This window comes from Staurois parvus, unplaced genomic scaffold (assembly GCF_062004578.1).
Source record: "Staurois parvus isolate SC_StPar_1 unplaced genomic scaffold, SC_StPar_1.0 ptg000902l, whole genome shotgun sequence".
Taxonomy (NCBI): Eukaryota; Metazoa; Chordata; class Amphibia; order Anura; family Ranidae; genus Staurois; species Staurois parvus.
The window spans coordinates 122,849-149,924 of record NW_028318698.1 but is presented as its reverse complement, the minus strand read 5'-3'; the positions used below and the strand labels follow the sequence as shown (position 1 = coordinate 149,924).

The 27,076-nt window shown below is 44.1% G+C and overlaps 1 protein-coding gene across 1 annotated transcript; it reads right to left on the bottom strand.

Annotated features, from left to right (window-relative positions):
- Positions 1-1,734: 1,734 nt before the first annotated feature.
- LOC149442202 (uncharacterized) lies at positions 1,735-24,673 on the bottom strand. Its single transcript, XM_089656364.1, has 7 exons — positions 24,587-24,673; positions 24,351-24,473; positions 16,992-18,137; positions 14,294-14,623; positions 12,564-12,827; positions 6,453-6,530; positions 1,735-5,067 (listed from the first exon to the last, which is right to left on the bottom strand). The coding sequence occupies exons 3-7, from the start codon at positions 17,005-17,007 to the stop codon at positions 5,036-5,038; spliced, it is 720 nt and encodes a 239-aa protein (XP_089512490.1). The 5' UTR covers positions 17,008-18,137; positions 24,351-24,473; positions 24,587-24,673; the 3' UTR covers positions 1,735-5,035.
- Between the last annotated feature and the right edge of the window lie 2,403 nt (positions 24,674-27,076).

The window sequence follows — 27,076 nt, the reverse complement described above, 5'->3', positions numbered from 1 at the left end:
CATATTCACAAGTTGCTGCCTTTTCTCTCAAGCGTATAACAAAGTTATCAAAAGATTCTCCCTCTTCTTGTTTGCAGCATCCAAACACATACCTTTCATAAATGACATTTTTAGCAGGTTTGAAATAAGCTTCCAGTGCATTTAGAATGGCTGTAACATTGTGTTGCTGATCTCCTGTGAGGGTCGGATTGTGTTCATACACATGCCTGCATTCACTGCCCATGACTCTTCTCAGAGTTGCTGCCTGCACTCCTGCACATTTCACATTCAAGCCTGTAGCCAGAGAATAATCTTCAAATTCAGCTCTGAAAGATTCCCAATTGCTGCTCCAATCCCCACTCATTCTCATCCCCTCTGGGGGAAGTATGCAATTCATGGCAGTCATAGTTAGTAAGCCTCTGAGCTATCAAATATCAGAAAATCCTCAGTCTCAGGCTGTAGTTCACAAACCAGTGTTTCCCAAAGCTGCTGTGCTCCAAACAAGAGGCTCAGTCCTGATTCAAGTCACTTCTGACACCATGTTTCATGTACAGGAATGCAGACAACACAAGATGCTGGTGTGAGGAATCATGTTGTACAACAGAACTACATCCAGGTCAGCATAGAACAGGAAACAGGAAGTGTAAGGCAATGCAATATTACCATATGCAAGTAGGGTCACAGTATTTGTATAATAACTCTATAACAGATATAGGCAAGAGCAGAATTGTTGGGAGCCTGAGGAAAATGTTCATGCTCCTAGATTAACAAGAGAATTCCACCAGAGCTTTTCCCACAAGCCTGGTCCTAAGACATCCAGGGAATATCCTGGGAGGAGGTAAGTACTGTCAAAGCCTGGTTCTGAACTTGGGTCTTCTGTGGTATGTGGCAATGTTTCTTCTTGCTGAGCCACCTGGAATGCTGGACAGCTCCCTTGATAATTATTTGAATGATCCTGATTGAGCTTGCTTGTCATGAACCTTGAACCCTTTGCTCCTCCCATGAACTTCCTGATTTAAGCCATGCCTCTGCACTTCCTGTTTGCCAGAATATTGTGCTCTCTTCAGCTAGTATCTCACGCCTTGCTTTCTCTGCTGGCATCCATATTTTGCTACCACTCATTATTGACCCTTGGCTTGTTCCTCGACTATGCTTCTGTCTGATACCAGCCTGCGACTGCTCATTACCGACCTTTGGCTTGTTTACTGACTATGCTTCTGTTTGATCCTTACCTGCTTAATACGCTACTGGACCTCCACTTGCACACCTCCTGGTGGGGTGATCCCGAGGACCACGACCTGGTGCTAACATGCAGCAAAATCCATCTCCACCATCAGGAGCTCCTGTGAACACCAGTTAGTACTTAGACTCCGCACCTCAGGTGAGCCCATTCTTTCGCCAGCATGACCCGCCTGTGTATCTATCCTGCTGGTTTTGGTGTGAGCCTTTCCACTGCTATAGCAACTGGTCTTCGAGCCTGACCGTGATCGTGATAGCTACATCTACTCCCAGGACCTCAGGAACAAGATAGAAGAGTAGGGTTTGAGCATATTCCGCTAGGTCAGTCTTCATAATATTGAGATTATTTCCTAATATATTATTGGAGTCCTCTCAACTGTATTGTGGGATAAAAAGCTGATCTTTGGCAGCAATATGTTTTTGGCTTCCTATGAGAATCCTAAATATAGCTGACATTGCCAATGGGGCAATTGAGAGGAATCTGAAATTGAAATAAAGAAAGATTGGACCAGGTAGGACCTTCAATGATGCATATTTATTAATAACAGCTGGGAACAGTCAACATTATGTTGAAGGACATAGGGGCTTGCAGGCCCTTCTCATAATAAATTTTACAAGAGAACTACATTGGCTACGATATGATTGGTTGCCAAAGCTTGTGTCACTGTAACCATAAATCTGATGCCTGTCATGCAATCAAGCTTCATTCTTTCCCAGAATTCCTATATGTTTATTAAACATTTGTAAAAGTCATTGTCTATTCTTCCACCCATATGCTCTCAACCAAGATGGACTTTGAAGATGCCCCAGGAAAGACCAACATTGCAACATTTAAAATGCACGGAAGAGAGACACTAAGTTAAAATTAGACTTGTAGACAACTGCAAAGTTGGACCATAAAAGAAGAGAGACATAGCTCCCCTATAATAGTTATATAACATCCAACTTTATTGTAGATATGCGGTTGTCAGCACGGGGTATTAAGTTACTTTTAGGTATATAGTGTCAACTTCTTTCATGCAACATTATTTATCTATGCATTTCGCAGGGATCTGCATCCTCAGGAGGAATTTGTATAGATGGGTAAGCTGTTCAATAATATCTCACTGCACTGGACGTGACCACCAAGGATGAAGCCGAGCCCCACTGGCCAGGCAACAGGGACTCCAGAAGGACAGGGGGCAGGTGTCCCTCACGTGTGAACGCGGGGAGCATATAGAGAGCCAGATACTGAGTATTAACAGGAAGCATAATACCACATCCATGCAAGTGCAGTGTGTTGCAGGGAGCTAACCGAAAGGCACAGGGGACAGGCATTATTGTGGCCTTCAATGTACAGAGGGCTATTAAGGATAGCAGACCATCCTACAGGGTTTATAGGAAAAAAATATCCTCATCTTGTGCAGGTGCCGCTGCCACAGCCCTTGTTTAAGGAGTGTCTATTCCCCCTACATTTTAAACATTGTATTGTTGGACTCTCTGGGGCACCTTAAATGTTAATCTTTGTGGAGGGCTTATGGGTTTACATTATCAATTGGATGTGGTGCCCAAACGTAATGTCTGAGGCATCCCAAAACTATTCAATACAACTGATTTTCTTCTTTCACCCAGTTAAATTCCTCTTCTGCAGTATGATACCCAACATATCCATCATTAAATAAAGTTTATCTTTGTTGTCTAACAAAATGAACTCTAATGCACCCCATTCTATGTAATAAATGTCTTACAGTTTTCTACTTATACAGTTTTTATATGTATTTATATATTGATTACACAAAGATGCACTATTATTCATCATATATTATATAGAGGCAGAATTACCTGTTTTATTTTCTTATTACTCTATTTTTTTTAAATATTAATATATAGTGTGTGTATTCTCATAGTCTATTCCATCCCAAAAATTTTTTTCAAAAGTTTTATTTAAAGTTCAATGCATAATTAACACACATGGTTTTCTAATCTTATACTCTATTCACTAAAGTCGTAGACAGTAAAAGTTTTTAATCCATTTCTTGTCCAAGTTGTTTTTCAAAATAAAGGTGAACTACACTACATCTGAGCACCATAAACCAAAACTGCTATTTAATTCATTTTTAATATTCAGAGCGAACTCCATGTCTCCATGTGTTATTTTGCTAAGGAATCACTTTGAAAAAACACCCCCTGGCATTCTGGCCATGGCCATCTTGAGTAAGGGCAGATGATTCATGTAGCAATTACTTTCCGGAATCCATCTGTCCTTAGCTCAGGCATGCAGGAGGGTGTGCTTAGCTGAGAAAAACCCTCCTCCCCTCTGAAGACTCCTGGGATGTATGACATCATTTTGGCCTAGGTCTGAAACCAGGAAGAAACGTTTACAACAAGTAAAAATTATGTACCTTCCTATCTATTTACTAATACTAGTAGCATAAGGATTAAAAATAGTCAATGTTGATTGAGAGAGTGAAGTTTAAAGAATATCATCCTTGTTCTTAGAAAAATATAGTAGTAAGAGTTTAACTTAGATTTTCTATATAATGAGAGTGTAAGTTGTTATAATATCAATTATACATATGCTAATTAATATGAATAATATGAAATACAGTATATGGGTTAATAGGAACATTCTACTAAAAATCTCAGGATTCAATTTCATGAATGTGTGGTAGTGTTTGTGTTATATAATCTGAACATTAGATTAATCATGAGCCATTATATATAATCCAGTTGTGGATATTGGTGTGCAAATGGCATGTGTAGTATGCTCTGTCCTTCTCCCTTACTGCAGCTCCCTTCCTTGCATTTACCATAAATTCCCAGCAGGTTAAATGACAGTCAGAAGTTGCTCAAGAAAAATATTGGGTACATTGTTTACATAGACTGTTAATCTATTAGATAGAGAGATACAAAGTCATTCACCAGCAGATCAAAGAGATGCGTTCACTGTTCTCTTTCCTGGAAGGTAAGCTGTACCTGAGGAGCTGCAGTGCAAGGATCTCCCTGCTTCCTCCATTCTGTGGTTCCTTTATAAAATATATATATATATATATATATATAATGTACAGTATGTGTGTGTATGTATGTATATATCCAGTTGTGGATATTGGGTGTGCCCCCACTGCAGCTCCTTGCATTTACCAGCAATTCCCAGCAGGTTAAGTGACAGTCAGATTTTGCTTAAAAAAAGATTGGATACAGTATTTCCAAATATTGTTCAGCCATTAGATAGAGATACAGTATATGAAGGAACATTGTTAGTTATATATTTACATTGTTTCATTCACCAGCAGATCAAAGAGAAAAGCTTACTGTTCTCCTTGCTGGAGGGTAAGCTGTACCTGAGGAAGTGCAGTACAAGAATATCCCTGCTTTCTCCATATCTCCTGTAGCTTCATGAATATTTCAGCACAAGTCATCAGGGAGGCAGGTCTGACACGAGGAAGCAAAACCCTGCTCCTTTACTAAGCTGGCTGCTTTCACAAAGAGATACATAGGGTTGATTTACTAAAGGCAAGGGAAGTTGCACTTTGCAAAGAGAATTTTCCTCGGAGCTTAGTGAAGGTGGTGAAACGCTACTTTGCAAAGAATACCCAATCAAATTAAAGGAAGATAAAAAAAAACCTGTATTTTTGCTTGCACATGATTGGAAGTTTTATAAAAGATTAGTATTTGTGAAAAGCTTCTAAAAGAATAGAGCTGGTTGCTTGGGAGATGAAGGTAGTGACATGATGCTATCTCCGGATTCTTCACATCTTCAATCTATCAACTCCAAGTAGAGTTAGAGACCAGTTGTGGTAGCAGTGGAGCTTTGGAGGCTTTGAAATGTCCATGCAGCTCAGAACCCACGCACAATCATATATTTCCAACCTGGTTTAAAAAACAGTACATGGATTCACTTTCAGAGTCTACACCCAAATTTGCCTAATAGGCCTAAAAAACAAAAGATCATAGAAGCATTAATTTTTACAAGCATTACTTATTTTTTTTGGCCAATTGTTTTTGTAGTCCTCCAAAAACTCTAGTGCCAGCATAAAGTTTATCTGTATCTAAACTAAAGAAGTTGTTCCAGAATACAGTATGTGATGAGAGCACATACTCATAAGAACTCATTGATAAAAGAATGAGTCAGCACTGTGTTGGCCACAATTGTGTTGACACTGTGTTGGCCACAATAGGGTCTTGGTGGTGGAGGTGGGCCCGCTTGAGCACCAAGGGCAAGCAGTACTAGAATGGGGTTGTCCAGCACCCAAAGCAAGGATCCAGAATTGCACCCCCCTCCCCCACTGTTAATACAAGCCTTAAAAGTGGTGTACCACCCTGCATTTATTCTTTCCCCCCCCTTGCTAGTCTGTGCCCAGGGCAGCTTCCCCTCTTGCCCACCCCTTGTTCCGACCTTGGAGGCATGGCTGGGCCAAACTGCTAGACCAGGTTACAATATGCCTGACAACACCTCGATTTGCCTTACCAGGCTTATTTGTAGCATTGGAGCAGTAAAGGCTTCTTTCTGGCAGCTCGACCATGCAGCTAATTTTTGTTTAAGTATCGTCGTATTGTTCTCCTTGAAACAACCGCACCATTTTTTTCCACAGCATCCCGAACAATACTACTGGCACTTGTGGCTGCAGTCATTCTCGGTCTACCCGACCTTGGCTTGGTATTAAGGAAACCCCAAACTTTCCACTTCTTAATAAGTGATTGGACAGTTCTGACTGGCATATTCAAGGCTTTGAATATCATTTTACATTCTTTTCCATCTTTATAAAGTTCAATTACCTTGTTACGCAGTTCTTTTGACAGTTCTTTTCTGCTTCCCATGTCTCAATATTTAGCCTGCTCAGTGCATCCACGTGAGAGCTAACAAGCTCACTGACTATATATGCACAGACACTAATTGCAATTTAAAAAGCCACAGGTGTTGGAAATTAACCTTTAATTGCCATTTTAACCCATGTTTGTCACCTTGTGTGTCTGTACCAAGGCCGAACATTCCAAGGGATGGAAACTATTGATCCGGGCCATCTGGGTGATTTCAGTTCTCACTATAATTTAAAAAGAAGCCAAACCACTATGTGATAATAAATGGCTTCACATGATCACTATCACTAAATAAAAGAGAGTTTTTGGCATGATCAGTCATTTTTCAATATCAATGCCAAAATTTCACTATTTCTGCCAGGGGATGCAAACTTTTGAGCACAACTGTGTGTGTGTTATTATTACAAAGTAATTTAACAATAATGCACACAACTTACCCAAGACAGCAATGATGACAAATACAAGTAAAATAATAAGTATTGCTTCATGACTTCTGCAGTACTGACATCTTTCATCTGTGAAAAGGAAAGAATAGCAAAAATTGTATTTTTGCTAATTACAATTAATTTTAAATATTTTTAATACTAAAAATTTTATCTGCTTTTTATATGGATTTTCATTGTGGAAATTGGGTGTGCTACACAAAAAAACTAAACACACTGGTCATGTAATATACGCTGTCTTCCTACATTTACCAGAAATTCCCGGCAGTAAAAATTACAGCCAGAAGTTGCTGTGTAAAAATAGCAGCTATTTCATCTGCTGCTGTCAATACGGGCCAGTTCATACACTGTCTGTACATTAAATTGCAACACTTTAGTGTGCATGCAGCTCTCTGTGCCAGCAGCAGTGAATCAGCAGTAGGGGGCGGAGTGATGTTTCATTGCATCACACAGCTCCATTTTTTTTCTACAAACTTTATTTGATGTACGCAAAATGACAATTCATTTATGTCACTGTTCAGCAGCGCAGTGCATTACGCTGCACAGTGACATGTGGTGCCTTTCTGTGTGCTGCAAAAAATGCAGCATTTTGTTATTATTATTATTATTATACAGGATTTATTTAGTGCCAACAGTCTGCCCAGCGCTTTACAAAATGAAGGTAGGTATAAATGCATGTCTGCATTTTATAACAGGACGCTTAGAAAACAACTGTTTTCTGTGTGTCCTAGCGATGATTGTGTGGAAGAATGCTGATCACTGCACTATATGTGAACAGGCACTGAAAGATCTTATGATTCAGTGTTTCAGACATTAGATAGAGGGATACAAAGTAACATTGTTAGTTATATGTTTAGGCTGATACATTCACCTGCAGATCAAAGAGATGAGCTCACTGTTCTCCTTCCTGGAGAGGAAGCTGTACCTGAGGAGCTGCAGTGCAAGGATCTCCTTGCTTCTCCTTCATTCCCTGGATCTGTGCCTAGGCACACCTGTTCTTTAGCTTTGTAGATGAAGATCTGCAATGCAGGATCAGCTAAGGCACTGCTGTGTCTGGCTGCTAGTCTTACCAGATTTGGATTGAGATTTGATGCTGCCACTCCTGTGCAGCTCACTGTTCTCCTTGCTAGAGAGGAAGCTGTACTCGAGAACCTGCACTGCAAGGATCTCCCTTCTTCATCCATTCTGTAGATCTGTGCTTCCTTCACCTGCTTCTTGAATATTTCCTCACAGGTCATCAGGGAAATAGTTTGTATGTGAAGAAGCAAAGCCCTGCTCATCTACTATTCTGGCCACTTTCACAAAGAGACACAGTGCAGAGTAAGGCATTGTAAGTCAGTAATGGAGGAAAGAGCAGCAGCAGGGAGACCACAGACAATACAGGTGACTAGTCCTTAGTCCTCTGCTTACCTTTTTGGGGCACAGAATCTTAGTACATGTACTCTGTAACTACTTGCCCTCCAGAAGGTTTTACCCCCTTCCTGACCAGGCCATTTTTTGCTATACAGCACTGCGCTATTTTAACTGACAATTGTGCGGTCATGCAATGCTGTACATAAATGACATTTTTCACACAAATAGAGTTTTCTTTTAGTGGTAATGGCCACTGTTTTTTTATTTTTATTATATACGATAAAAGACCAAAAATTTTGAGGAAAAACTTTTTTTACTTTATGCAATAAAACATATCCAATAAAAAAAATTAATTTCTTCATAAATTTAGGCCAAAATGTATTCTGTTACATATTTTTTGTAAAAACAAAATCCCAATAAGTATTCCAATATTAATTGGTTTGCATCAAAGGTATAGTATCTACAAAACTTGGTATATATTAGATTTTTTTTATACTAGTAATGGCGGTGATCAGCAATTTACAATGGGACTGTGATAGTGCAGTGGGCGATCTGGCACTAACTGACACTTTTTGGGAACTAGTGACACTAATACAGTGATCAGTGCTAATAATATACACTGACACTGTTCTAATGACACTGGCTGGGAGGGGGTTTAACATCTAGGGGCAATCAAAGGATTAACTGTGTACCTAATAGTGCTTGGTGTGTGTACTGTGTGCGGATATAACTAAGGGATGTGCCAATTTTTATCCACAAAACAAAAACCGGCACATCCCCGCAGTCAGGATAGAGCTCTGTGTTGTTTACAATCACAGATCTCTGTCCTGTCCTCTGTTTCGCTGACCAGCAGGCCCTGGCCATCAATCATTGGCCGGGACCTGCTGATTGGCTTGTGCTGCAACTAAACAGTGCAGTGGGGGTGGTGGATGGGTGGACGCACGCGTATTCCCTACCCAGAAGAGATGGATTACGTATTAAATACATGATCCAGCACAGAGAGGCCGTCTTGCCGCCGTACTCCTACGGGAAGGCAAGCAGTTAAAAGAGAAATATGGACTTTATAGAAAAAAAAATGTATACTCACCTAGGTGGATACAGCATCGAACCGCTGATCGCTCAGTTATTCATTCCGCTCCGAGCAGAGACTGTTAGTCACCGGCTCTCTGCTCTGCCTCTCCAGCGCTCCCTGGAATGCTAAGCTGTGGAGGGGGCTGGAGCAGCTGCCTCAGACTCTCGGTGGATCGCTGAGAGTCTGAGCCAATTGCCGATCACGGCTCCTAGGGGGGATACCAACCATATGGTCGGGATCTTTTTAGAACCTGGACCAGGTGAGTGACGTCAGCTGACAGCGGACTTTAGCCTGCTGTTGGATGAAAATGAGTCATAAGGGTGCAGAACAAATTGCATTCATGTGATCCATAGGAGTACAGCCAAAATACCAAATAGCATTGGCGATATTTCATAGAAATACGTTTCTGTATGTGCATTTTTAATGCATTTTTTGACACATTTAAGGACAGGTGCGTTTTTGGTGCATGTAAGTGCGTTTTTTTATGCGTTTTACTGCGTTCCATTACAGTTCATTGCAAAACAAAGTGCATCATGTTCTACTTTTTTTTTTTCTGGAACTGACCGCACTGGTGTGAACTATGCCATCGGAAACCATGTAACCTACTATCAATGCGTTTTTGATGCAGAAAAAAAAGGCACTGGACTGCATGTGGTGTGAACTGGCCCTGAAAGTGGAGAAAGGCCTTATTGTAACTATTGTTAAAAATGCTCCCCCCCACCTCCTACCTATTCCTGTCTGACCTGTATAAAAAAGATCTGTGTACTTACCTATTTTTAATCTACTCCGGTCCCATCATGTGATCCCAGAGCTCCAGCTCTCTGATGTCAGTGAGCAGCTGCTGCAGGGGAGAGGATGAAGCACCGACAACGACTGAGCCATGTGAGCTGATGGGTGACGTCACGGCTCCCGGAATTCACAGTCGTTGTCAAGCGTTCCCATGCACAGAGCTGCAGTATCATGTGACCGCCCAGATTGAAAATAGATAAGTACACAGATCTTTTTTATCCACTTGCAGACTGCCTGCCTACAATGTGCTGCGGACGGGCGGCCTGAACAGGCACATCAACACACCTGTATGTTGCTGGACTCTTTCATGTACAGGGCACACACTCACACCCCCCCCCCCACCGACACCCAATGCGATTGTACACAGGAATTTGTCAGCAGGTCCCAGCCAATGATTCATAACCAGGACCTGCTAATCGGCTGTGTCCAATCACTGCCCACAGCCGTGTAGTCAAAACACATAGGAATCTGTACACTGATCATCGATCTGGCTGTTTCTTCTCTCTGGAAAGCAGGGAGAAAAAACATCCAGATCTCTTAGTAAAGCAACTCACATTACACACACACACGGCTCTGTACAAAGGGAATGATCGCTTTGCTTCTTCTCCATGCAAAGCAGGGAGAAGAGACAAAGAGATATTTAGTAAAAAGCAGCACACATTACACAAATGAACACATTGTTAGGTACACATTTAACCCCTTGATTACCCTGAGATTTTAACACCTTCCCAGTCAGTGTCATTAGTACAGTGACATTGTATACTGTAGTATTATCACTGATCACTGTATTAGTGTCACTGGTGATGTCAGTGGCAGTCAGTTCCCACCCAATGTCAGTTAATGTCAGATTGGCCGCTGCACTGTCACAGTTCCACTATCAGTGGCTGATCACTGACAGGCCCCCTCCCTGTCTTTTAGTTTGTGTTTCCTTGGCCTGAAATAGCTTGTTTGGACATATTGCTGATAAGGCAAGGTTCACACTATTATGGGTGCGGGAATGTGTTTAAATCGCAGGCATGCGCAGACAAAGCCACTTTTTAGCAGACACGTGGGGGTTCCATTAATTCTTAATGGCACGCCCACGTATCGCATGGCGCTTTTTGGGTGCATGAAAACGGATGGTTTTCAAAAAAGGGTCAGGGTCTTCTTCCCTGTGGCAGCCTGTCTTTGCAAAACGCAGCTCGCAGTAAACGTTCGATGTGAACCTAGCCTAAAGCGACCATAGAAGGATCTAACTTCAGCTGCTTCAGCAGGGACCAGACGGATTTCGATCCATCTATGGGCAGGCTTGTTGTGAAGTCAATCTATTGATCAACTTCATTACAACCAGCCTGTTTTTTCTTTTTACTTTTTTTAATACAGAATACAAAAACTCAAGCAATTTTCATTCCTGCAACCTATGAAAGGAAAGAAAATTGCTTAAAGTCCAGCTTAAGATCCAAAGTGTTACTAAACCCACAACAGTAAAATCGGTCTGTATATGCAGTAAAGCATGCTTGGTATACTCACTGTGGATCCTAAGGGGTTAATCCTCCGCATTGTGTAAAAAGGCTGTTTGATCCTATCTTCTCTGATCCTCCCCTTCTTCTACTGTCCCCAATCCATCTCCTGGTAGAACAGAGCCTTGGGAGCAAGCTACACATGCTCAGTTTGGTGTGTATTGCTAGAGAGTTTTTTTTCTTGGGAGAGTGCATGTGATCAGCACATGGCCAATCAGCACTGTCCAGACAGAGGGTCAGGGGTCCTGCAGCCTCATAGGACAATCAGGGGTGAATGAAAACCCCTCCTACAAGCTTTAACCAGTGCTCTGCTGGACACTGATAGAAGTCACAAGACTGCTATATACTGCTGATGTGAAAAGGTATTTAGCAGTTTATATTTGCTACAATAATTGCATTTATATTTTCTGTGTACTGTGGGAGACCAGATATAGTGAATACAGGGTCCGGGGAGACCGGATATAGTGAATGCAGGGTCCGGGGAGACCAGATATAGTGAATGCAGGGTCCTGGGAGACCGGATATAGTGAATGCAGAGTGCTGGGAGACCAGATATAGTGAATGCAGGGTCCGGGGAGACCAGATATAGTGAATGAAGGGCTCAGGGAGACCGGATATATTGAATGCAGGGTCCTGGGAGAGCGCATATAGTGAATGCAGGGTCCTGGGAGAGCGCATTTAGTGAATGCAGGGTCCAGGGAGAGCGGATATAGTGAATGCAGGGTCCGGGGAGAGTGGATATAGTGAATGCAAGGTTCAGGGAGACTGGATATAGTGAATGCAGGGTCCTGGGAAAGTGGATATAGTGAATGCGGGGTCCAGGGAGAGCGGATATAGTGAATGCAGGGTACGGGGAGAGGAGACCAGATATAATGAATGCCGGGTCCGGGGAGAGTCGATATAGTGAATGCAAGGTTCAGGGAGAGTGGATATAGTGAATGCAGGGTCCGGGGAGAGCGGATATAGTGAATGCAGGGTCCAAGGAGAGGAGACCAGATATAGTGAATGCCGGGTCTGGGGAGAGTGGATATAGTGAATGCAAGGTTCAAGGAGACTGGATTTAGTGAATGCAGGGTCCTGGGATAGTGGATATAGTGAATGCAGGATCCGGGGAGAGAGGATATAGTGAATGCTGGGTCCGGGGAGAGGAGACCAGATATAGTGAATGCAGGGTCCGGGGAGAGCGGATATAGTGAATGCAGGGTCCAGGGAGATCGGATATAGTGAATGCAGGGTCCGGGGAGAGCGGATATAGAAAGCAGGGTCCGGGGAGAGCGGATATAGAAAGCAGGGTCCGGGGAGACCGGATATAGTGAATGCAGGGTCCGGGTTTAGTAACACTTGAATTGTTATCTTATTTTGCATACCTTATACCAATTTTTTTTTATATACCTTGAATCAGTAGATGATATTCACGTTTATCTTCGCTCACAGGGTTTTTCACCCAGACAGTGAGCATCCTCCGCGCATCTTTCGTATCGACATTCTTAATAATAAGAGTTCGGTTGTCGTCTTTTAGGATGTATCTCGGAGGAAGGGAGCTTCCATCCAACTCCCATAACACAGAGGCATTTCCTCCGGAGAACAGAACCTCCAGGGAGACATCTGAGCCCTGCAGGCTGCTATTGCTAGTTATATTCTGTATCTTCACAGCATCTGAAAGAACCACAGAAAACAAAAAGAAGGCATGATAATGGTTACCAATTCCATTGTCCATATCTATATCTATCTCTCTGCGGTGCTCATGTGTTAACAAGGAACATGCTGATAGTAGGAGAGAGCAAGAGGTAGTCTGCTGCTTCTCCTTCTTGGGCCAATCATGATTTGGGGGAGGGACAAGACCTGTACATGTTACTTGAGTGCAGCAGAGAAAACTCAGGTGTCCTGGCAGGGCTGAGCTATGTGGCAGGGCTGTGTAAATCTAATCTAATGTAATAGGGGACTCTAGCAGGAGCCCTGATGTAAGAGGGGACTGTAATGGGAACCCTGATGTATGAGGGAACTCTATTGTCCTCTCCCCCCCAATATAAGAGGGGACTATAATGGGAACCCTGATGTAAGAGGGGACTCTAATGGGAACCCCAATGTAAGAGGGCACTCTATTGGGGACCTCAATGTAAGACGGGTCTCTATTGGGGACCCCAATGTAAGAGGGGTCTCTACTGGGGACCCCAATGTAAGAGGGGTCCCTATTGGGGACCCCAATGTAAGAGGGGACTCTATTGGGGACCCCAATGTAAGAGGGGACTCTAACAGGAACAATGATGTAAAAGAGGACTTTAACAGGACACCTGATGTAAGAGGGGACTCTAACAGGGACCCTAATGTAAAGGGAAACTCCAAAGGGAACCCTGATGTAAAAGGGACTCTAACGGGAATCCTGATTTAAGGGGGATTCTAATAGGAAACCTGATGTAAAAAGGGACTCTAACGGGAACCCTGGTGTAAGAGGGGACTCTAAAGGGGACCCAGATGTAAAAGGGTCTCTAATGGGAACCCTGATGTAAGGGGGGACTCTAACTGGAATACTGATGTAAAAGGGGGCTCTAACGGGACACCTGATGTAAGAGGGGACTCTAACAGGAACCCTGATGTAAGAGGGGGCTCTAATGGGGACCCTGGTGTAAGAGTGGACTTTAACAGGAACCCTGATGAAGGAGGGGACTCTAATGGGAACCCTGATGTAGGAGGGGATTCTAATGGGGACCCTGCTGTAAGAGGGGACTCTAATGGGGACCTTGCTGTAAGAGGGAATTTAACAGGAAACCTGATGTAAGAGGGGACTCTAATGGGGACCCTGCTGTAAGATGGGACTCGAATGAGGATCCTGATGTAAGATGGAACTCTAACGGGGACCTTGATGTAAATTGGACTCTTATGGGGATCTTGATGTAAATTGGACTCTTATGGGGATCTTGGTGTACAGGAAAACTCTGTCAGAGACCTTAAGGGGGAATCTTATGGGAACCTTAATGTAAGGGGAAGATTCTCTTGGGACCCAAATATAAGGGGGACTCTGATGAGGATTTTTTTTGGCCCACAATTATTTGTAAAATATACAAAGCAACCCCCGTTCTGAAAACATAGGAGATCCCTGACCTGAAGCATGAAAAACATCTTACCTAATACAACAATTCCTATAGGTTCTAATAATAATATAATAGAACCATCATAAAAAGAGATTTGGTATGAACCAGTGTCATTCTTCTGAGCATCTCTCAGCATCAAGCAACCGCTGGAACTGTTCATGATGATTCTTTGGTCCCCCCAACGATGAATTTTGTGAACCAACTTAAAACATTCAACTACAAGAACAGTTGTGTGATTTCGCCGAAGCTTCAGGATTCCATGTTGCTGATGACATTGAAACCCACAGAAAAGATGATCTGTTCCAGTCTGTACATAATGAACTGCCTTAGCTGCTGACAAGAGGAGCAAAAGGCAGATAAATCCTGGAAGACAAAAGTTTGTAATATGAGATCACAATTTCCTTCAAGAAATGGGAAAGATGGTTCTGACTGTATACCATACAGGTGTCATTGGCAATTCAATTGTTACCTGATTGGACAATTTAGCTGTGTGATGTCATACGGCAGGGTATATACTATGTGGCCAAACATGGACATCTGACCATCAAACCTAGATGAGCTTGTTGGGCCTTTCATTCCAAAATAATGCCCGTTGATATGGACTTGTTTTCCACTATGTGGCTATAATCCTCTGCTCTTCTGGGAAGGCTTTCCGCAAGATATTGGAGTATATAATTGAGGGTAAGAAAGGTATCAGGTAGGAAAAAGGGGGTTTCTCATGTCTGCTTTGCCCTATTAGTTTGGGTGAGTTGCAGACTTTTGTTCTTCCTCTGGAGGAGGGTATATATAGAACTGGTTGGAGGTTAGAGGGGGTTGGAGTGGTGAGTGGTGTCCTGCAAGAGAGGAGTGCAGTATAATTGTTTGTGCCCCCAAGGGGTCCCCTGGGTCATTCAGTGCTATGATATAGATGCTTCATGTATCAGCCTTTTCCTGAAGGGTACACCACAGAAAATGTATCCCCAAGTGGGTTAACGCCCAATTCCTGGCCAAAAAACGTTTTTCCATACAGTAGGGCTGTACCCGCCAGGGCTAAATCTAGCCTGTCCGATGTGGGGGTGCAGTAAAAAATGCCAGGGGGGGCGGAGGATGGGAGGTCAGCAGGGCAGAGGACAGGGGTCACTGCTGGCAGGGCAGAAGACAGGGGTCACTGCTGACAAGGGTACAGCTCCTTATTTCCTCTCTGCACTGCACACTGACTGGACACAGGCAGCAGAGCTCCTCCTCCCCACACAATGCATAACTGAGATCAGTATAGTGTCAGTTAAGAACAGTACAGTATCAGGCTAGGGCAGTATAACGTCAAACTAGAGCTGTAAAGTATCGCATATTAGGGTGGTATTGTGTCAATTTTGGGCAGTATAGTGGTAGGTTAAGGGTGGCTTTGGGGGGAACAACTAAATTCTGGGGGGGGCATAGCCCACCCCAGCACCCTCCTAGAGCTAGCCATGGTACCTGCACTGCATGGGTTAACTGATCGTTTTGTACTGGGGTGACCAAAAAGCTTATACTCACCCAATCCTCTGCTTCAGCGGCAAATGGCGTTCCCCCACGATCCAGCGGTGGACTCTTCCTGACATCCTCACATCCAGAGCAGATCTATGCATTTGATCATGTCAGGAACAGTCCACCAGACAAGACCGCTAGACTGCGAGGGGACAGGAGCTGCAGGCAATGATCTTGTGTGGGGAGGATCGGAGGAATAGGTAAGAATATCTCCCTTCTCCAATCCCCTAGACAAAAATGAGCAGGTAAGTCGTGCAATGCAGACACAGCCCCACTGCAAGGGAAAACTTTGTTAGTGCAGACCCTGTTCAGCGGGCAAGAGTTGGACACCTCTGTTCTGCTACGACTATAACCATGTCATTGATGGATTGTTATGCTTCCAGTTATGTTCAGTTAAAACCAAAGAAAATTGATGGACAAAGTTTTGTCTCTCCTTCACTGCTGGTTGGTGCGTGTGGCCTATACCTCAGGGAGTGAGTATGGACTTGCTTTAGATAGGAATAGGGCTGAAAGAGGTTGGAAGAAAGTGGGTCAGTCTGCCAGGCAACACCTTGGGTAACTATGCTCCTGGTATATGGGTGCGCATAGTCTTTTGGGGTGCGTGTGTAGTGCGACCACAGCAATACCCAACCCTGAATCAAAGGATGCTATTCTATGTAACTCTCATTAGGAGTGTAAGAACACATTAGCCTATGAAATGGTCTAGAAGTATGAGTTGTAATGTCTCAGACACATTACCCTAAAGTGTTTTAAGTCCACAGGCAAGCCTAGGAACTGGCTTAACAACCCACCATTAGGGATCACCACAGACTGATATTTGACTAGAAGACCGGTCTCACAATTGGCAATCCAATTCATCCGAAAATTGTTCAGTAGGGTTGAGGTCAGGGCTGTGTGCCGGACACTTGAGTTCCTGCACACCAAATGGGTCATACCATGTCTTTATGGAGCTGGATTTGTACACAGGGGCACAGTCATGCTGGAAGAAAAAAGGGCCTTCACAAAACTTCCAAAATGTCTTTGCGTGTTGTAGCATTAAAGGTACCCTGCACTAGAAACATCTGAACTACATTTGAAGGGTCTACATTATTTTCGCCATATAGGTAGGTAGGCGTGACGGTCAGGTGACCACAAACATTTGGCCATATAACGTAGTTGTGTATTTATACAGGATAATTTTGATTGCTTGTGTCAAAAATCAGGAACCTTTTGGTGCTAAAACACTCACCTGTATTAGAAGCCATGCAGTCTTGTGTTTCTTACTTTAATAATAAAGTATTTCTTAGAGCAGAATGAAGAACATGTGTTGAAACAAAAGTAAGCCACTACTTCAAGGTATGTGTGGAGAACGTTGTTCTGATGAATACATTCGCAGCCCTAAAAGTCTCTAGAAGTCATAGAAAAAAGTATTACAAGTCAATAACTACTGCAGTTCTGTCAGCCAAAACTCAGGACAGGAGAAGCAAATACAGAGGTTGACCACCGATATGTGATCTGTGCAGATATTGATTCTGGCAATCACAATCATTGCTTAGTCTAGAATGGACTTGCTTTGCTTGCTGTACATCTCAGGTACACTCTCTCCGTTACTAACTAGATGCCATTGCACTTTTCATCTTCCTATTTTATAGAGCTTTCCATATCCTATAATCTTAGATCAAGACCCTTAGCCAAAGCCATGACCTGACATGCAGTAGTGGTTCCAGTCTGGAAACAGTTTAGGTATCCTGAGAAGCCTAAAGTCTTCTTCTTCAAGATGAGAATATCAAGTCACTGAAACAAACTTCTACTATGATTCTCTGCTCATCTGTCAACAGTTTTTATGTTTCAATTTCATAAATACAACTGATGTTGAACAGATCTTCTAGAAGAAATATGGACTTTCAGGTTGTCTCTGGCAGGTTCTTGAGATGGGCTTCCTCTCCAAGGTGTGAAGATCAGATCACTGAAAACAAACTTCCAATATAATTCTCTGCTATGTCCAGAACAATCTTTGCTGTGTCCAGAACAGGCTTGCTTTGCTAGCTGTACATCTCAGGCACTTTCCGTTACTAACTGAACGCCATTGCACTCTGAGTTTTCCAGATCCTATGGAACCCTAGATCAAGGCCTCCAGCCAAAGCCATGACCTAACTTAGAGCAGAGGTTCTGGTCTGGGAACACTTTAGGTCTCCTGAGAAGTTTGAAGTCTTTTTCAAGATGAGAAGATCAGATCATTGGAACAAACTTCTAGTATGATTCTTTGCTCATCAGCCAAAAGTCTTTATGTGTTTTTTTTTGCATAAATACAGCTGATGTTGAACAGATTTCTTAGAAGCAGTAAAGACTTTCAGGTTGCTTCTTGAACTTTGAACTGGAATTATAAATCAGGTCCCTGGGCATTGGAAACAAAATACATCATAAGTTGAAAAATATTTTTTTATAACATGTCCAAGAAAAGACATTTCCAGCTATTTAAAAGGCGCATACTGTAATTAAAGTACTGTATATTTTTACATAAACCTTTTGGGTTTTTTTTAGTTTTAGACTGGATACGGATGATTTGGAGCCTATGTCTGGTTTTATAGCTTGCTGTGTCTACTGGGAATATTAGCACTATATTGATCTTTGTGACCATTGTCTCTATTACAAACAGTAATGGGGAATCCACACTTTTTGAGTTTTCACAGTAACGAGAGGAAATGTTCCAATGGGGATACTTTTTGTGATGACAACTGTCTAAGGGGGATATCCCCTTGCTTTAAAGAGATCTCTTTCTACATTCCATTGTGTGTCTGGGAAATGAAGGGAAATCTCCCTGACAGCAGAAAAATCTGACTGGGGTCTTGACCATTACCTACTCTATACATATTAAAAAAAAAAAAAAGAAAGACGTGGGTATACACGTTATTTTATTCCAACCTTTCTGGGCTATATTGTGCGATCCTACTCTTGCAGCACGTATTGGGTTGCTTTTGTGTCCCTTCTGGGTTGTGCAATTTCTTGGATGTCTGCTAAGTGTCCCTTGAGCCCCTGGCTCACCTTGGAAGCAGTCATGGGGCATAAAAGGACCTGTATTTCAGTGGTGGAACTACCAGGGTCCTGACCAGGGCCTGTCGTTCTGCCACCATAGAGGGGGTCCCATAACGGCAGGAAGGCCATGTAAAAGGGTCCCGCTGCAGGACCGTAAGAAAAGGCTCCTGCAGTTGGGAGTAAAGGGCTCAGTGGGAAGGGCCTGGGGTCCAGAGGAAAAGGCCCCAAGCTCAGAAGGAAGGGCCTCGGAACCAATGGAAAGGTCCACGGGACCGTTGGAAAGGGTCTCAAGACTGAAGCAGTGGGGGCCTTCATGATTTCTTGCACCAGGGCCCTGAAGGTTCTAGTTATGCCTCTGCTGTAGTTGGGTTGCGAGGAGTAGAGAAGAGTGCCCGGTGAAGTGGAGTGAGGATGGTTGCTGGCCTAGTAGGATAGCAGAGACTATTTAGGAAAGCATGTAAATGCCTACTGTGTGACTTCTTCCCGTCCCCCCAAGGCAAGTCGGAAACCAATCTCTCTGAGGGGCCGAGCCAGGGGAGCTGGAGATCCTTAGTAGAGAAGGATTTTTTTAAAGGCTTCCCTTTTTGCAGGCAGTGGATCCAGAACATCAAAGCTTAGAAATGAGAAGGAAAAGTGTTTTAGTAAAAAAATTGTTCAGAGGTCAAAGATATTCTGTATCTATCATAAAATGATGGATTCTTCTCTTCAACTAGACATTCGTGTGACCCTGTTATCAACCATCCCAGTTTTTTATTAAATCTATTAGAAAAGACATCTTATGTCATATGCTCATCACAGCGCTAACTGTTAGAGCTCGTAACTGGTGTAAGTCGTTCTGTCCCTCAAAGGCGGAACGGGTGTATGAGATGAACAAGATTTGATCAATGGAAAAGTTGATCCATGCTGAAGAGAGACTTTTGGAAGGATCCCCATAGGGCTGTGGAAAAAGGGGGTACCACCAGTCCTCCTTTACAGGGCCCAAGCCAGCAGGGGGGCCCAGGCAGCTGGGTGAATCGGATATGGGCAGAGAGGGTGATCGGCATGGTGGGGGCGTGGGGGATATCTGGAACCAATCCCCTGTATGGCTTTCTCTGCAGCAGCTGAAAGCTGGTTTCTTCTCCTCTCCCTCCCACTGGCTTCAGCTGCTGCAGAAATTAGTTCCAGTAATTGCCCCCCTCGCCACACCCATCACTGTCCCTGTACACCATACGTCTCCCCCTGCTGCCCAGGCCCCCCAGTGTACCCCCACCCCTGCAGCACTTTTGGCTGGCCTCCTTTCCTTCCCATGAACAGCTGTAAGCACAAAATAGGATCCCTCAGGAAGGAGAGTGGGGGAAGGGTCCGGTAAATATGTCACAGTTGCCAGCCCTTTCCTTTCCTGAATGAACACAATGAGTGATTGGTGCCGACCACTGACTGTGTTAATTCATAATTGTGTGGAGTTGTATTTTTTGGGAGGTGGGGGGAGGGGCCTATCAGGTTGGCTGTATGGGATCCTATGATTTCTAACAGCAGCCTAGGATCCCCAGTAGAGTGGCTGCAAAGAGGAACATTTTCAAACTTTGGCTACATTTTCCCAATACTTTCGAGGGTTGAGGATTGTATTACTTGGCCCTCCCCTCCTTTTTTCCTATGTTGTTCTAGGAGGACTCTTTAGACAGAATCTGGCCTCATGCCCTGTTTCTCCTTTCCAATCCCCCTCCCCCCTTTTTTTTCTTCATCTCCTTCTCTCCCTTCATTTTTTTTTTTCTTTTTGTTTTATTGTCTCTTTTTTTAGGGTATTGGTAGCAATTCTTTTTATTTTGTTGATTTATTTTTGGGTTACATTTTTATTACATGAATACATGGAATACATCAGTTTTTATTATTGTTATATTTTGACCACAGTTATTGTCATTTGCAATTGCCCACGGCCTTATCGCCTGGCTAGTGGAATTACATTTTATGGTTGATACAGGGTTATGGTTATTGATATAATCCACTTTGCCCTGGCCAAAAGGTCTCCAGATGGAATATTTGGGTTTTTAAAGTGTCACACAGGACCAGCCAGCACTGTCCAGACAGAGAGTCAGGGGTTTTGCATCCTCCCTAGAGCAGAATGAAAACTCCTCCTACAAGCTTTAACCAGTTCTCTGCTGGACACTGATAGAAGTCACAAGACTGCTATATACTCCTGATGAGAAAAGGTATTTAACAATTTATATTTACTAAAATAATTGCATTTCCATGTTGTGTGTACTGTGGGAGACCAGATATAGTGAATGCAGTGTCCCGGGAGACCGGATATAGTGAATGCAGGGTCCAGGGAGACCGGATATAGTGAACGCAGGGTCCAGGGAGACCGGATATAGTGAACGCAGGGTCTAGGGAGACCAGATATAGTGAACGCAGGGTCCGGGGAGACCAGATATAGTGAATGCAGGGTCCGGGGACACCGGATATAGTGAATGCAGGGTACGGGGAGACCGGATATAGTGAATGCAGGGTCCGGGGAGACCAGATATAGAGAATGCAGGGTCCGGGGAGCCCAGATATAGTGAATGCAGGGTACGGGGAGACTGGATATAGTGAATGCAGGGTCTGGGGAGACCAGATATAGAGAATGCAGGGTCCGGGGTTTAGTGACACTTTAAGGGCCAGTTCACACTACATGTGTTTCAGTTGCTTTTTTTCTGCATCCAAAACGCAGAGAAAGTAGGTATTGTTGTCAATGTCATAGTTCACGTCAGTGCTTGCAGTTCCAGTGTGTTTTCGAAAAAAAAAAAGTACGACAGGCTGCATTTTTCCTGCACAGAACTGTACTGAAACGCAATAAAATGCACTGGAACGCACCAAACCACAACAAAAATGTACAACACAATTGACGAAAAAGAGAGGGGAAAAAATTAACTGGAACACATAAAAAATGCATCGGAGCGTGCCAAAAATGCACATCCAGAAAGCATCTGGACTGCGTTTTTATGGAGTTAACCGGCCCTAAGAGTAAGGATTTTGGGTGAGAAGAGGAGGTGGATCGGTCTGTGAAGGCTCCTATTCTGGTTCTGTCAGCAGTGAGCTCCCTCCTATCCCTTTTAGGCTGTGTGGGTGGGTCCAGCCGGATGATTCTAGGTCACAGTGGACGGAGTTGAGGAGAGTGAGCCGCACGTTCCTGCTGGGTATGTAGCAGCATACTGCTTGGTATAGTTGAGGATGGCTCAGATCTCTTCTTTTTCCTCTCTTACGCAGGATCACCTCCAACCTGCATGTCTTCCACTGGAACTCTTCCAACTACCATTGAGTTTGGGGGAGAGTTATATGGAATTGGGGTGCACAATAAAGAGATGGAGGGACTGGGGGTGTATGGTGGGTGGGAGGTTATGGAGTTGGCATGCACAATAAGGAGGTGGGGGGTGTATGGAGTTTGGGTGCACAATATAGAGATTATGAGACTGGGGGTGCATGGTGGGTGGGCGGTTGTATGGAGTTGGGGTGTACAATATGGAGATGGGGACTGGGGGTGCATGGTGGGTGGGGGCTGTATAGAGCTGGGGTGCACAATATAGAGATTATGAGACCGGGGATGCATGGTGGGTAGGGAGGTGTATGGAGTTGGGGTGCATAATATGGAGATGGGGGACTGGGGGGTGCATGGTGGGTGGAGGGGTGTATGAGGTTAGGGTGCACAATATGGAGGGGGGGGGGAATGGGGTGCATGGTGGGTGTGGAAGTGTATAGAGTTTGGGTGCACAATATGGAGGTGGGGGGGTTGGAAGTGCATGGTGGGTGGGGGGTGTATGGAGTTTGGATGCACAATATGAAGGTGGGTGGGGGGTTTATGAAGTTGGAGCGCACAATATGGAGGTGGGGGGACTGGGGAGGCATGGTGAGTGGGGGGTGTATGGAGTCGGAGTGCACAATATAGAGGTGGGAGGACTGGGGGTGCACTGTGGGTGGGAGGTGTATGGAGATGGGGTGCACAATATGAAGGTGGGGGGTGTATGGATTTGTGGTTCACAATATGGAGGTGCATGGTGGGGGGATATGGAGTTCGGGTGCACAATATGGAGGTGGGCGGATGGGGGTACATGGTGGGTGGGGTGTTTATGGATTTGGGGTGCAGAATTTGGGTGTGTGGGGCTGGGGGAGCAGAGCGGGTGGGGAAGTGTATGGAATTGGGGTGCACAATATAGAGATTATGAGACTGGGGGTGCATGGTGGGTGGGGAAGTGTATGGAGTTGGGGTACACAATATGGGGATGGGGACTGGGGCTGCATGGTGGGTAGGCAGCTGTATGGAGTTGGGGTGCAAAATATAGAGATTATAAGACTGGGGGGTGAATGGTGGGTGGGGAGGTGTATGGAGTTGGGGTGCACAATGTGGCATTGGGGGACTGGGGTTGTATGGTGGGTGGAGGGGTGTATGAAGTTAGGGTGCACAATATGGAGGTGGGGGACTGGAGGTGCATGGTAGGTGGGGATGTATGGAGTTGGGGTGTACAATATGAAGGTGGGGGGCTGAGGGTGCATTGTGGTTGGGGGCTGTATATAGTTGTAATGCACAATATAGAGGTGGGGGGACTGGGGGTCCATGGTGGGCTGTGGGGTGTATAAAGTTTGGGTGTACAATATGGAGGTGGGGTTTGGAGGTGCATGGAGGGTGGGGGGTGTATGGAGTTGGAGTGCACAATATGGACAGACTGGGGGTACATGTTGTGTGGCAGGTAAATGGAGTTGTGATGGACAATATAGTGGGGGGACTGGGGGTGCACTGTTGGTGGGAGGTGTATGGAGATGGGGTGCACAATATAAAGGTGGGGGATTAGGGGTGCATGGTGGGTGGGGGGGTGTATGGATTTGGGGTGCACAATATGGAGGTGGAGGGCCTGGGGGTGCACGGTGGTGGGTAAATGGAGTTGGTGTGCACAATATGAAGGTGGGGGATGGGGGGGTGCATTGTGGGTGTGGGGGGGGGGTCCTGGGTTTATCCTCTGAAGGGGTCTGTTAGGTGGCTACCCCAATGGTTGATTTCCTTGGTTATATACTGTATACATAGTACCTGTGTTGCCTGCCGTCTCCACCTGATAGGCGTTTCTGAAACCTCACCCTTGTTTACTTGCCTTTGACATTCCTGTTTTTTATTGAACTGGGATATGCTACTGGTACCTCTCTAGGTAAGACACAGATCTTACTACTGTGTATCATATATACTGTGTGTGTGTGTGTGTGTGTGTGTGTATATATATATATATATATATATATATATATATATACATATACAGTATATATATAAATATTTTTTTTTATTTCCAGTGGACAGGACTTGGGGAGTGCTAGCGGGGCACAATTCTTTCCTTCTCCTGAGCACTGGCCACCCATGCTACACCACTAGTGCTCTCAGTACTGTGCTGCCCACGGTTCTCCTTGGGTAGATGCGTAGATTGGGGCAGGCTGGTAGGGGTCCCAGTGCATTACTCTGCCCAGGGGCCCATGATGTTATTAGTCATACATGGTCTTCTTGGGACTAGACAGAGTTTTCTGAATGATCGTCTCAGGCTGGAGCATATGTAAAACATATGAATAATGCAAAGTCACTCACCAAGGCCTTCCCTATATGGATACCGTCAGCTTATTGAGCCAAAGAGAACGGTGAACATTTTGGCAACGCCAGCCATCAGAGTAAGGGATTCCAGATCTAGCGCCATGACGGTAGGCTTGACGGCTAGAAATAAACCAAACATAAAATTTAGGAGAAGAGAAGAAAGAAGAGGACTAGTAAGCAGCACGACGAGCAAAAGTGAAAGTTGATTTAGCAATGGGCGTAGCACTACACACCCTTCCTTGTCTGGTGAGCAGACACGTAAGTGGTGGGAAGGACATGTAGAGGGACTGATCTATGGAGAGCCTCAACCAGGACTTGGTGTTTGCATTTATTTTATTTTAACCTGTGGGTGGTGCTATACTCTCTTTTTCACATATCCTACAGATACACCAAACAGTATAATCAGATTGTAACAATATTATAACCGATTATTTCAAAATATATATTTGTAAAACTTTTATTATCAAGCAATGTTTTGTTCTGTTTATTCTTGTTTGCTCTTCTTAAAGTGATGCTAAACATTAATCTTATTTTACAAAAATAATCCACATGCATCCACTACTTAATGGTTCTGTAACCTATTTTTCCTGATATTGTTTCTCACTGTGTTTTTCTGCTTCTTTGTTTGGAATGAGCAGTGCATATTAGTTGCGGTCATGTGCACTGCACTATGCACACTATACATCCCATAGGCTATCTCAGGTGCAAGCAATAGAAAGTGGCTATGTCCCTACATACAGCGGGCCCACAGGGAAAGAACATAGTCACGTTCTAACAGGAAGTCAAATCACAGCAGCAAAAAAAGTTTGGAGATTTGGAGAGCAAAAGAGTTTTTTTTGCAGCTTTAACATCCTTTGCAGCTATAACAGCTTCAACTCTTCTGGGAAGGCCGTCCACAAGGTTTAGGAGGGTGTTTATGGGAAGGTTGGACCATTCTTCCAGAAGCACATTTGTGAGGTCAGGCACTGATGTCGGATGAGAAGGCCTGGCTCCCAGTCTCCACTCTAATTCATCCCAAATTCATCCCAAAGGTGTTCTGTGGGGTTGAGGTCAGGACTCTGTGCAGGCCAGTCAAGTTCCTCCACCCCAAACTCGCTCCTCCATGTCTTTATGGACCTTGCTTTGTGCAGTGGTGCTCAGTCATGTTGGAACAGGAAGGGGTCATCCCCAAACTCTTCCCACAAAGTTGGGAGCATGAAATCATCCAAAATGTCTTGGTATGCTGACACCTTAAGAATTTCCTTCAGTGGAACTAGGGGGCCAAGCCCAACCCCTGAAAAACAACCCCACACCATAGTTCCCCCTCCACCAAATTTTACACTTGGCACAATGCAGTCAGGCAAGTACCGTTCTCCTGGTAACCACCAAACCCAGACACGTCCATCAGATTGCCAGACAGAGAAGCGTGATTGGTCACTCCAGAGAACACGTCTCCACTGCTCTAGAGTCCAGTGGCGGCGTGCTTTACACCACTGCATGTGACGCTTTGCATTGCACTTGGTGATGTAAGGCTTGGATGCAACTGCTTGGCCATGGAAACCCATTCCATGAAGTTCTTTACACACTGCTGTTGTGCTAATCTGAAGGCCACACCAAGTTTGGAGGTCTTTAGCTATTGACTCTGCAGACAGTTGGAGACTTCTGCGCACTGTGCGCTTCAGCATGCACTGACCCCGCTCTGTCATTTTACGTGGCCTACCACTTGGTGGCTGAGTTGCTGTTTTTCCCAGTTGCTTCCACTTTGCTATAATACCACTAACAGTGGAGCGTGGAATATTTAGTAGCCAGGAAATGTCACGGATGGACTTATTGCACAGGTGGCAACCTATCACGGGACCACGCTTGGAGTCACTGAGCTCCTGAGAGCGACCCATTCTTTCACCAAAGTTTGTAGAAGCAGTGTGAATGCCTAAGGGTTTGATTGTATACACCTGTGGGCATGGAGGTGATTGGAACACCTGAATCCAATGATTTGAATGGCGGGCCCAATACTTTTGGCAATATAGTGATATATAGATACAGTGTATGTGTGTATGTATATAAATTTATTATTATTACAATATAGTATGTAATACTACTATGTATTTACCTGAAAAGACAATATATATGTTTTTTAATATTTCTTTAAATTTCAGACCATAATTAGTAAGGGAAGGGAAAATTTGTGTTAAAACACCACATCTTCCCTGTACAGTGTAGCAAACCCAATCCCTGGGTGTCAGTTCACACTACTGCGACCTGAAAGTCATGCAACTTACACTGCAACTTTGCAAGGCAATTTTCTGGGAACTTGATGCGACTTGAGTACTACTTTGATGCAACTTTCAAACCATGTGACTTTGCCTGTGCCAAATGAGAACATCATCAGCTACAGGTAATCTTCCTGTAATGGTGGATCCCAATCACATCAATATAGATGAGGATCTGACTTCAAGGCAACTTCCATTAGTCACATCAGTGCAATTTTAGGTGCAATTTGGGAATTGAAATTGCACCTGCAATCGCATCTAGTGAATGTCAGTGTCTTAACATGTGCGATTTGCTGCAGCTCGATATCTAAAATAGTTCTTGCATTACTTTTTCTGCAGTTTTTTTGCGAGTTCACATACTTAGATTATAATGGAAATTGCTCTGCAGATTGAACAAAATCATTGAAAATCTTCACAAGTAGCAATAAAGTCTTCAGAAATCGCACTGAAATTGCACACAAATCGCATGGTGTG

Excerpts from the sequence above, each read along its gene's own strand:
- LOC149442202 (XM_089656364.1), bottom strand. Across the intron at positions 12,828-14,293 it reads TATAGGAATTGTTGTATTAG|ATGCTGTGAAGATACAGAAT; the intron begins GTAAGATGTTTT and ends TGGTTCTTTCAG. Across the intron at positions 5,068-6,452 it reads TGTCATCATTGCTGTCTTGG|GTTGGAAATATATGATTGTG; the intron begins GTAAGTTGTGTG and ends TTTTTAAACCAG.